Source organism: Podarcis vaucheri (genome assembly GCF_965113315.1).
Source record: "Podarcis vaucheri genome assembly, chromosome: 9".
Lineage (NCBI taxonomy): Eukaryota > Metazoa > Chordata > Lepidosauria > Squamata > Lacertidae > Podarcis > Podarcis vaucheri.
Genome location: NC_138767.1, coordinates 11,583,747 through 11,596,068, shown reverse-complemented (window position 1 = coordinate 11,596,068; position 12,322 = coordinate 11,583,747). Strand labels below are relative to the sequence as shown.

Sequence of the window (12,322 nt, the reverse complement as noted above, 5' to 3'; positions counted from 1 at the left end):
ACATACTCTATGCGGAAGTCGAAGTTCGCAAAAAACTCAGCCCAACGTATCTGCCTCTGGTTTAGGAACTGTGCCGTGCGCCAGTGCTCCAGATTCTTGTGGTCCGTGCAAACCTGCACCGTGTGCTTGGCGCCGATCAGGAAGTGCCTCCACGCTTTGAATGCTGCATGAATGGCCAGCAACTCCCTGTCCCAGATGGTGTAGTTCTGCTCGGACTTGCTGAGCTTCCTGGAGTAAAACGCTCCCGGCCGCCACACCCCCTGCTGGTCCTTTTGCAGCAGGACCGCCCCCACGGCTCTGTCCGAGGCGTCTGTCTCCACCCTCATCGGCCTGCTGGGGTTGACGTGAAGCAGCTGCTCTTCCGACGCGAAGAGACGCTTGAGTGCCTGAAAGGACTGCTCCGCCTCCTCTGTCCAAACGAACTTCTTTTTCTTGGAGCTAAGCGTGTCTGTGATGGCCGCTGTCTGCATAGCGAAGCCCTTGATAAACTTGCGATAGAAGTTCGCAAAGCCGACAAACCTTTGGACCTCTTTTCGGTTGCGTGGACTCTTCCAATCCAATACCGCTCGAACCTTGGCGCTGTCCATGGCGAGCCCCTTGTCAGACAACTTGTAGCCCAGAAAATCCACCTCCGTCACGTCAAATTGGCACTTCTCCAGCTTGGCGTAGAGCCTATGTTGCTTTAGTCTGGTCAGCACTTCCTTGACGTGTCTGTCATGCTCCTGCTGCGATTCCGAAAAGATCAGGATGTCATCTAAGAAACAGACGCACGTCTTGTAGAGAAGTCCCGCCAACACGTGATGCATGAAAGCTTGAAAAACGTGGGAGCCATTTTGCAATCCAAAAGGCATAACTCTGTATTCGTAGGTACCCAGTGGCGTGAACATGGCCGTCTTCCACTCATCTCCCTCCCGCATGCGAATGAGGTTGTACGCCCCTCGCAGGTCTAACTTGGTGAACACTTTTCCCTTCCGCACCTTCGCCAGGAGGTCGTCGATTCGTGGCATGGGGAAGTCCGACGGCTTGGTCCCATTGTTTAAAATGCGATAGTCCACGACCAGTCTTTTTTGGGGCGTGTCTCGCTTTTTAACAAAGAATACAGGACTGCCCCCCGCTGCCTTGGACTCTCGGATGAAACCGCGCTCCAAATTATGATCTATGAACTCTTTGAGTTCCTGCAGCTCGTCCTCTGACATGGAATACAGTTTCCCTTTAGGCAGCGCCGCCCCCGGAAGCAGGTCAATTTTGCAGTCATATGGTCTGTGAGGGGGTAGCCTGTCCGCCTCCTTCTCGCAGAAAACTTCCAAAAATTCTGCGTACTTGTGGGGAATCGCTTGCAGCGTGCCTAGCAGCAGCTGTGACTCCTCTTCCTCTCCTTCCTGCCGGGGCATGATGCAGTGTTCAGCACAAAAGGAAGAGCCGAAGGTCAGCTGCCTCTGGTACCAAGCCAGCGTCGGGCTGTGCCTGTCCAGCCAACTCATGCCCAATACAATAGGCGTGTCCGAGAGTTGAGTGACGTTGAAGCTGATGATTTCTTTGTGATTCCCAAGTCGCATCGCCATTGGCGGCGTCTGCTTCACCACTTGCCCCCCTAGCAACTCCCTGCCATCCACCGTGACAACCTGCAGGGGCAGTGTGGCCGGCAGCAACTGTATAGCGTGCTTGTCGACAAACTCCTGCCCTATAAAGTCCGCGTTGCTGCCCGAGTCGATGGTAATTGGCACGTCCATGGTGATTCCATTGGGCAGCTGGAGAGATGCGGTGAGCCTCACCACTGGTTTGGGCGGGAGGGGGTTCACGGGCTGTAAAATCTCTGGGGACTGCGTCACTAACACGTCTGGCTGGGCCCCAGGGCCTCTTCCTCCAGCCAGACTGCTTCGTTTCCCTGCTGTGGTCCTCCTTGCTGCGTTGCTGCAGTCACCATTGCTGAGGCTGCAGTGAGCTTGTGGAGCCTCTGGGGACACTCTTTCGCCATATGCCCTGGCTCCTCACAGACGTAACACTTCCTGTTCCCTCTAGGAGGCTTCGCTTTCACTGCTGCCGGTGCTAGGGCTCTGGTTGCTGACTGAGCCCTTGCACCTCCAACCTCCATAGGTTCGGCTCCTCCTCCTGGCGGAGGCGTGGATTGCGCCCGCGCTGCTTCTCTGGGAAGGAAGGAGGGGCCCCTGGCTGATTCGCGCCCTCCACACCCTTCGTCCCTGCTCCACGGACGTTCTTCCAGCCTCACCCCCACTGCCAGTGCCCTCTGAACGACCTCCTGGGTGGTTCGGGGTCTCTCCCCCCTCGCGATCTCATCTTTAATCAAGCTGTGCAACCCCTCCCAAAAGAGGTCTCTTACAGGGGCCGAATCTCTGTCCCATTCCAGGGCACTGACCAAGGCGAAAAAGCGGGCATGGTACTGTCTGACGCTGGCCCTCCCTTGTCTTAGCCCATGCACCTCCTTCCGGGCAAGATCCACGTCAATACTTGATAAAAAACACCCATCCATCGCTTTAATAAAGGCATCTGCATTCTGGAGCGCCGGATCCTTATCCCTCCATAAATTGCGTAGCCATGCTTTAGCATCCCCATGCAAATGGGCCATGATGAATCCCACTCTCTCTTGCTCATCTCTAAAGTCTTTATGCAGCAGTTGCAGTGCGCACAGTACGTCTGCTCTAAAGTTGGGATACTGTTGCAGGTTCCCATCGAAGTGAGAGACCAGCCCGCCTGTTCGTCTCGCCAACCCAATTCCCTCCTGCCGGGGTGTCTGCTTCGTCAGCACGTCTAACCTGACCTGGAGATCCCTGCAGGCGGCAGCTGCCTCCTCCTCTCTCTTCCTGGATGCGAGAGCCTCGGCATTCAGTTGTGCCACTGCTTTTCTGAGTTCCTCTATCTGCTGCTCAGCCGTCATGTCGTCTGCTGTTCGTGAGCTCACTAGTAGGCACCTGTTTCTCTCCCCTCCTCGGGGCTGTAGATGCCCACAATTGAGAGACGGAGCTTACTGTCAGAGCTGCTTGAAGATCCTAGCTCACAGAGGATCACGCTAGCCAGCGATCATTTAGTAAAAGTCTTTATTGAATTACAGTTTCCATTCTCACGCTGCTGCGCGCAACTCTACGTCTAGTAGCTAGATCGACGAAGCTCCGTCTGAGTCTCCGCCCCGTGCGCACCAACTTAATATCCTAGCCCTGCTCCACCTTTTCCGCCTGACTGTCCTCCTCTGGGTCCCTCTACCCCCCGGGGCTTCTTCCTTCCGGGATTCTTCTGACGCTGACCCGGACCCTCCTGCCTCCTTGCGTCGGGCTTTAGGACCTGGCTCCCTTTCCGGGCTGCTTACTGCGCCGCCTTCCTCTGCATTTGAACTTGGCGCGCGCGCCCAACCTTCCACTTTCCTCTTAACCGTTTCTTCGCTCCCCGATGGAGGTGTGGCCACTCCTGACTCATGCCCTCCCTCCTGTGGTGAGCTGCCAGCGCTTGCCCCCTGGCTCCCTTCCTCTTCCCTGCTCTCTGGCGGTGACGCTGGTCCCGATTTCCAACTGCTCTCCTCTGAGTCCCCTCTGGCTCTATCTTCCTGGGGTGCCCCCCTAGACTCCCCCCTTGCCCTGGCCACTGGTGCTCCTTTCTGTGAATCCTCTGATTCACTGGAAAGACTCGGAGATCTCGGGTCGTCGTCATCACTCATCTTTTCTTCTGCCTCCTCCCCTTCGCTCTCTGTTTCCTCCCTTGCCCTTGCCTCTGCTCCTAAACCCCTGACAATTGTGATAATCAGTCCCAGATGGGGCTCCTGTCTCTTTGAATAATTCCGTGAAAGGAGTATCTCACCATTTGTAGCTTTTCCTCTCTTTGCGTGGCAGCACTATGCTGCCCTTTCAAAATCCTTTTCTCAAACACTGTTATGGGTACAGGAGTCCTTTCCACAATGGATGTGTTTAGAACGATAACAGCTATTTTAAGAAAATGGTTGCTTGTTCTAAGTACAGTTGTGTTTCAGGCTGGAATGCAATTCTTTTGGCGACTTGTATTTCCAAGGATGCCTTTGGAAATTTGTAGCCTGGAGGTTTGTTTTGTCTCCATTAAACACAAATGCCAACTCTTGAGATACATACGTGGGATGCAAGGTCTTTTCAACATGTTTCTGCCAAACTGGATCGCTGTACATTCAGTTCTTCAAACCTTTTTGTGGACATACAGTAACTGACATGTACTCTGAACTAGGACTAACAGCATTATTCACTGGAAGAAAGCAGCGTACATCGAGTTACAATGAAAGAACCACCAATAATCCATGAATCTTTTGCTAATTGGAATTTTTTTAATTGTTTTTAAAGATACACCATTTTTTGTAGCAGTCCATCAGGGTGAAATGGAAACTTTCCATTAAAATTTCTACCAGCAGGTCTGGTTCTAAATTTCTCTCTCTCTCTCTCTCTCTCTCTCTCTCTCTCTCTCTCTCTCTCTGATTTACAGCTATTAGATCTAAGGCAGTAATCATGATATTTGCATGAGAATTAGTCTCATTGAAATTAGATGTACTTCAAAAGAAACATACTTGGTTACATGTAGCTTTCAGAACACAGATTTTTTATAACCAGGGTGGAAGGTGGAGGTATTCAAAGGGCTGTTGTTGACTCCCATCTATCCTTAAAGAGCCAGCAGTTTTTAAGGGCAGAAAGGGTGACTAGGGGCTTGCCTGGAGATTTAGATTTGTACACTGCAGGGACTGGCTAGCTACAAGTTCATTTCAAGTCAGTTAGTTACAATAGAGCTTTGGAGCTATCAAGTTCTCTTCGTCTTTCCCATCAGATCATGGGTGGGCAACCTGTGGCTCTGCACCTAAAGACATGTGGGCGGATAGAGCCAGGTGGGGAATGGTGGAGGGAGTCAGAACAGGTGGAACGAGGGAGGAGGCGGTGAAAGCCTTCTGCAGGGAATCAGTGCACCTCTGACGAGAGTGAACTTTCCCTGCCCTAGCAGCCTGTTGGGTGGTGGCGAAGAGGAAGACTGGGAAAGTGAGAGAAGGTGGCAGAGAGGGAAAAGCCACTTTGGGGTCTGGCCTGCCCACTGCCAGCATCTGGTCTTGCACAGATTCTCCCCCAAGGGAATGTGGTCCTCAACCCTTTCTCCTGACAAGTTAGAGTTCAAAGCCAGGACTGATAAAGTGAGAGGTCTGGATGACCAGGGACAGCTTTCTTTGAAGGTGGAATAGAAGGGAGACTTACGACCACTGAATACCTTGATCTGGGGTGGGAGAGGATCCCTCTTCTGCTCCATAGTGTAGCCTGCTGGCTATTATGAAATGAAGTTGAAGACCCTGGATCTCAAAATTTCCTAAACACAAGTTACTCACTCTTGTATCTCATAGTCTACAGTGTCAATCATCATCATCATCCCCCAAATTGTGCTTTTCTTCACTAACTTGAATTTAGGAAGAAAGAACTTTTCTGTCCACAAAATTTTGGGTCAGTACTAAAGGAAAGCATAGTTCACTAGCTTTTTATAATCGTTAGGCTAAGAAACAATTAATTGTGTGATATATTCCAAGGTTTGAATGTTTTAAGTTAATCAAGATCACTTTTGTTAACAGCACACTTTGACTAGGAAAAAAATACCTAGTTACAAGTTTTCCAGGAAATTTTTGTTTTTAGTTCATGAAGAGAAACTGGGAATCATCATTAAATTGCTGCAAAAATAGTATCTCTCTTGGGATATTATGCTGAGGCCAGAAAAATAATTTTATCAACCATAAAAGATTGAATTGTGAGCTTTTGGAGAGAAACATTCATCACTTTAATTCATGTTGCTCATCTTGGGTTTTCTTGTTTGTGTGCTTAGTTCAATTCTTCTCCAGCGTTTGCTTAAAGGCCAAACTAGACATGACAGTTGCAGGCGCTGTGGTCTAAACCACTGAGCCTCTTGGGCTTGCTGATCAGAAAGTTGGCAGTTCAGGGTGAGCTCTCATTGTTCTTTCCCAGCCAACCTAGCAGTTTGAAAGCACACCAGTGTAAGCAGATAAATAGGTACCACTGTGGTGGGAAGGTAAACAGTGTTTCCATGTGTTCTGACACATGTCACGGTGTCCCACTGCACCAGAAGCGGTTTGGTCATGCTTGCCACATGACCCAGAAAGTTGTCTGTGGGGAAACGCCGGCTACCTCGGCCTGAAAAGCAAGATAAGCGGCGCACCCCATAGTCGCCTTTGACTGGACTTAACCATCCAGGGGTCCTTTACCTTTACTGCCTCGTGTGGCTAAAACATTTAACTGCTGAAATGATGGCAGAATCCCAGTGTGGGGTGTTGAACATTCCCTGTGCTTGCCGTTTAAGTCTTTGTCCAGCTGTTGTGATTTCTAGTATCTGAGCTAAGATCAGCTGAAAGTGCTTAAAGAGAGAGAGAAATTTGAAGCAGCAAACGTGACTGGATGGAGGATTCTGTGCTTCTCATGTATGTGCCCCGTATTCTTCTCCCACTTCTGCCCTACATACATAACAGGAATAGTTCTGTTTAAACATGCAGAGTGTCTGCCCTCATGTCTAGTTCATTACTCACTGGGAGGGATGCTTGTAACAGACAAGGCTTCTGTCTTACATGTTATACACTAGGGTTCTGTCTCAGTCTGGTGGGCCATTTAATGATAAGAAAAATATATAGTAGCACAATGTGGTGATCATATGGTTTCTTTTTCAGACTAATAGGGATGCCAAAGGAAAAATATGATCCTCCAGATCCTCGCAGAATTTACACCATCATGTCAGCAGAGGAGGTAGCCAATGGGAAGAAGTCCCATTGGGCAGAATTGGAAATCTCGGGTGAGTTATGAAATGATTTGCCTATCAGGTGGGAGGTGGAGGTGATTCTCTCTGGCTTTAGGCCAGGTATCTATCCACCTGCCTGATAAAACTTGTGAATGGATCAGCAGGTCCTCAGAGGCAAGTTCATCAGTGTGTGAAAATCTTGCCTTCAAGGAAGACTGGAAGAAATTTAAAGACTACTTGCAGAAATACTGTAAAATTAATGAATGTTAAAGGGATGTTGGATTGAAAATAAGCGGTATTGGTAAAAAGATTAACAAGAATATGTGAATACAGATTGATAATGGTTTAAAATATATGGTTATAATAGGTTAAGATATTGAGTAAAGATAAATGATAGAGGGTAAGGATTTGCTGAATTAACTATGTGAACTGGAATACAAAAAGGGGGGGTGTGAGGAGGTCAGGAAATAAGTAAATGAAATATAAGACATGAAAATATTGATTTCTTTTTAATTTTTTCTTACTTTTTATGTGTTTTGTCTTTGCATTTTTGTATCTCTTTTTCTTTTATTATTGTTATTCTTTTTTATTTTTTATTTTTAATCTTGTAACCTTTTATTGTATGTAAAATTTCAATAAATATCATTTTAAAAAAATAATAGAAAATCTTGCCTTCAAGATATCTGGTTTCAGTTTGCCTGCAGTCTGAGCACTTGAAACCATTCATATTATTAAGATGCAAGTGGGCATCCCTTATGAAATGCCTTAGAAAAGGCACTGTAAGAGTTAGAGATATGAATCTGGGGTGATTGGACAGAGAAGTATGTGTGTTTCTATTGTTCCGCCCCCTCTCAGATCTGAAATTGGGGGGGGGGGGACCATCTAATGTTCATTTCTGAATAAAACATGTTTTCCATTTATCACTTACTTCCAAAAGTGGCTTCAAAGTGGTTTCATGTACAATTTTCTACAATAAGCTCAAGTAACTTGAAAGTTGCATGGCTCCATTAAATAATAATCATCATTAATTAATATGAATTCAGAAGGGATTGCATTAGACCCTTGTTGGTTATCGTTTATAGTTGGGGGTGAAGGTGAGGGGTGTTAATGGGGAATAATAGAACTCAACCCATCTGATATCATCAAATTAATGTAATATTTGTGCATTATTTCAATTTTAGATAGCCTGCATCTGATTTTCTCTTCCTTCGTTTTTATGCTTTTGCTGTTATGATATTATTTTGCTGTTATTATATTATGTATTTTTATTATAATTGTATTTATGTAACTTTTGATTTCTATAATGTGTAGATATTAAGTTATGTATTGTGTTGTAAAGTGCCCAATGGTTTTTTTGATGAACAGCAGCATATAAATGTAGTTAGTTAGTTAGTTAGTTAGTTAGTTAGTTAATAATTAAAATACGTGACTACAGTGTTGTTTCCTTCCCACTTCCAAATTGGAGGGAAGCCCTCTTTCTTCCTCCTCCCCTTGGCAAAAAAACCCCTTTTAGCTGCCAAAAAGTTTTTTGCCAAAAAGTCATAGCAGATATCCTGCCTTTTATTATGTTTTGTGGTGGGCATGAGAGATAAATCAGCACATTTTTCTTGCAAAACTATCAGTATACTTGTAGAAACAGCTGCCTGAATGCTTAACATTCTCCACATGCTCTTCATTTTAGGCAGAGTGCGGAGCTTAAGTACGTCTCTTTGGTCACTAACACACTTGACCGCTCTCCACCTCAATGACAACTATCTGACTCGCATTCCACCTGATATTGCCAAGCTTCATAATCTGGTTTACTTGGATCTCTCATCCAACAAACTCAGAAGTTTACCAGCAGAACTAGGAAACATGGTATCTCTCAGGTGAGGAGTTTCACTGCCTCTTACAAAATAATTACAGAAAGGTTTTAGGCTGCAACTTTAGCTTTGGTCCAGCTATTAAACTGATGTTGCAGTTTAACTTGGCTGTTGATGTACTCAGATTCTGTACTGGGTGGTGCTACATGGTATGATACTCAAGTTCTGGTGGCTCATATTGTACCTTGCCCACGTGATGCCAATGATGATGGAGGGGGGTGAGGAAATGGACAATGCTAGGATGTCAGCGTTACATTTTACTACACATTACAGGGGGAGAGAAGAGAATGCAGCAGCAGCATCAACACCCTCACATTTCTCCTAACGTGGTTATGTCATTAGGCTACCTTTCATAATTACACCAATCTTCACCTCTCTCAGAGGTGATGGTTAGGGGCTATAGTTCAAAGCCTCTAGAGGGCACCTGGCTTGGCGGGCTGTTCCAGAACACCAAACTGCAGACACTTAACCACTGTATAGCTAATTTATTTGTGGCCATTAATGTGTGCATTAATGCGCACATATTTCCCCTTCGGCAATGGAGCCACTCAAAGGAATATCAGAACAAAAGTTGGCATTTTGCAAGATAAACAGAACATACAATATTTGAATTCTTTTAAAGTTGACCCTGCTAACGTGTTTCTTCTGTTTTTAGGGAATTGCTTTTAAACAACAATTTGTTAAGAGTTTTGCCTTATGAACTTGGACGGCTATTCCAGCTGCAAACACTAGGTTTGAAAGGTAACTGAAATATTAAACCATACACGTCCATGATTCCTTGTTCTCTATCCTTTCTTTCCTTTATCAATTCCTTGATCCGTCTTCTCACCAAAGAAACCTGTAGGGTTGAAGGACAAAACCTTGTGCAAAATGTAGGCAGTGGGTTTCTTAGCCTACTATTTTGTTCGTTATCTATTTATTCATGAATAAGCTTTGGGAGACGTCCTGAACTGTCCTTTTGGGTTTTTGCTGGGCCCTTTGTCTTGCTGTCTTCCTGCTGTATCCAGACCAGACGAAGCCCTTGGAATAATAGACTTGTAGAGTTGGAAGGGACCCCAAGGGTCATCCAGTCCAACCCCTGCAATACAGGAATCTCAACTAAAACATCCATAGCAGATGGCCATCCAATCTCTGTTTAAAAATCTCCACTGAAGGAGAGTCACCACCTCTCAAGGGAGCCTGTTCCACTTTCAAACAACTTTTACTGTCAGAAGGCTCTTCCTAATGTTTAATTGGAATCTCCTTTCTTATAACTTGAAGTCTGACGCTCTGACCACTCTTTCACTCCTCTGGAATTCAGATACTGCTTTTGGACACCGTCCTCCCCTCTGACAGAATGAGAAGTTGGGCTCTAACAGATGTTAAATGTCTCCCTTTTATCCTAGGCAATCCTTTATCACAAGATATTCTCAGCCTGTACCAGGACTCAGATGGAACACGGAAATTACTGAATTACATGCTTGACAATCTAGCAGGTAAGAAGTGTTTGCCCTTATAGTGGTACCTTGGGTTAAGAACTTAATTCGTTCTGGAGGTCTGTTCTTAACCTGAAGCACCACTTTAGCTAATGGGGCCTCCTGCTGTCACTACACGATTTCTTTTCTCATCCTGAAGCAAAGTTCTTAACTCGAGGTATTATTTCTGGGTTAGTGGAGTCTGTAACCTGAAGCGTCTGTAACCCGAGGTACCACTGTACTTTGATAGCAGCGAAATGCTTGTCTTATATGACAGATGGCATTTGTGTTAGAGGGGGAGTTTTCCTACTGCAGGCACTCCTAGAAGGGTGCAGTGGGTGTGCTATGCATTCCCCAACATAGTGTGCCCCTTTCAGTACACTACACAATGCTAATTGGGAGGATTGCCTTTGCCTTTTATGACAAAACTGCCACAAATGCAGTATACTTTACTGTAACAAAACATGGTGGGCATTTGGTTATGTGGGCTAAAGTAAAGGCATGCACTTGATACCATTAGGATAGAAGCTAAACCCCTGTTCCCTTTCCCCAGTGATCCCAACCATTCAAAATCAAGCCTGATCCTACTCCCGCCTGTATATCTCTGTCTTGGGTCTTGTTTCTCGGTTACACTGCAGGGGGATGTACCGTATTTTTCGCCCTATAGGACGCACTTTTCCCCCTCCAAAAATGAAGGGGAAATGTGTGTGCGTCCTATGGGGCGAATGCAGGCTTTCGCTGAAGCCTGGAGAGCGAGAGGGGTCGGTGCGCACCGACCCCTCTTGCTCTCCAGGCTTCAGGAAGCTATCCCCCCAGCCGCGCAAGCTCCCAGAGCGATGTCGAAGGTGCGCGCACCTTCGCCATTGCTCTCCGACCCGTTCGGGGGGCTGGGGTCGGGGGAAGCTCCGGCTTCCCCTGCCCCCAGCCGCGCAAGGTCCCAGAGTGATGGCAAAGGTGCGCGCACCTTCGCCAGCGCTCTCTGACCCGCTCTGGGGGCTGGGGGCAGGGAAAGCTCGGGCTTCCCCCGCCCCAGCCCCGCGCCTGGGGGGGGGAATAAATTTTTTTCCCCTTTATTTCCCCCCAAAAAATCTAGGTGCGTCCTATGGGCCGGTGCATCCTATAGGGCGAAAAATACTGTAATATTGGGAGCTGGCTCTATCTGTCTAACTTTATACCTAACCACCTGCCCAATGATGTTGAGTGCCAGCTCATCAAGAATCTTGAGTTCAAAGGTCCACATAGTAGCTATTCCCAGATCAGGGATTCATCTCTTACTTGGCGAGGGTTTCCATTCATTCAGTGGAGGAACTGGCCTGTATATATTGATAATTCCTTTTTAAAAGAGACCATTTGTAGCTGGGAAACTTATGTTTGTACACCAGGTCTTCCATACTCAAAACAGCTTTCTGGATCTGGCTTCAGCTAATCTCAGTTGATCTGGATTGAAGAGCCTAGTGGAAACCATGCTCTATCTTTTAATTAAGCCTGCATGGGATGATTGTCACTGGAAAAACCCTTCAATATGGAAGGGATCAGCAGGCTGCTGGTATGAATTGTTTACCCTGTAACTTATTCCCATCACATGGAATGTTGCATGCCTGTTGAACCTCTTTTGCAGTTGCTGATAATGGTTTGTGATCGTTCAACCTTATGGGCAAAATAATAACCTATTCATACATTTTTCCCCCAGGACTTTTGAATCAGTTTTGGGTGGCAACTATGCCAATAGGGTAGATGTTACACAGGCTTTAGTTGATCCAACAAAGTGATCACACCAAAATGTGGCTGTTCCTTTAGGTTCCTGTGTGCATGTTTGAGTGAGTGAGTGAGTGAGTGAGTGAGTGAGAAGGTGAAGGAAATCAGGCATAATTGTTCCCAAATAAAATTGGTACTACCATTGGAGATCTCAGTGAGAATAAAAGTGAAAAGGTAACTAAAGGCTACTTAAAAGACAAAGCAGTGCTGTTCAGGGCCCATCTATATCTAAAGGTACGAGAAACCTGCACCCTCTAAACATTGTCTCTACCCATATCCCACTTTCAGCTTGCAGTTAAATGCTTTCTTTTCTGAACTTCTGTACTACAATATGGAGTGTGACTATTGCAAGTTCTTGAGGGATACTGGGCTTTCTAGCGCTCATTAATGTTTACTTTCTCAATATTTCAGTTCATCCGGAGCAGCTGCCTCCAAGGCCATGGATTACTTTGAAAGAGCGAGACCAAATTCTGCCCTCTGGTAATTATGTGACTTTCTCTTCTTCCTGTAAATTAA

The 12,322-nt window shown here is 46.3% G+C and overlaps 1 protein-coding gene and 1 long non-coding RNA gene across 4 annotated transcripts in view; one reads left to right on the top strand and one right to left on the bottom strand.

Moving 5' to 3' along the window:
* The window catches only part of LOC309540149, a 159,465-nt gene that overhangs the window by 31,345 nt on the left and 115,798 nt on the right, over positions 1-12,322 (bottom strand). The window lies entirely within an intron of this gene.
* Positions 1-12,322, top strand: part of CNOT6L (CCR4-NOT transcription complex subunit 6 like) — a 43,708-nt gene that overhangs the window by 21,075 nt on the left and 10,311 nt on the right. For all 3 annotated transcript variants that reach the window (XM_082236485.1, XM_082236486.1, XM_082236484.1), the window contains exons 2-6: positions 6,668-6,789; positions 8,417-8,603; positions 9,253-9,338; positions 9,983-10,072; positions 12,218-12,286. In XM_082236485.1, the coding sequence (XP_082092611.1) occupies positions 6,678-6,789; positions 8,417-8,603; positions 9,253-9,338; positions 9,983-10,072; positions 12,218-12,286 (544 nt within the window). In that variant the 5' untranslated portion in view covers positions 6,668-6,677. The remainder of the gene's footprint in view (positions 1-6,667; positions 6,790-8,416; positions 8,604-9,252; positions 9,339-9,982; positions 10,073-12,217; positions 12,287-12,322) is intronic.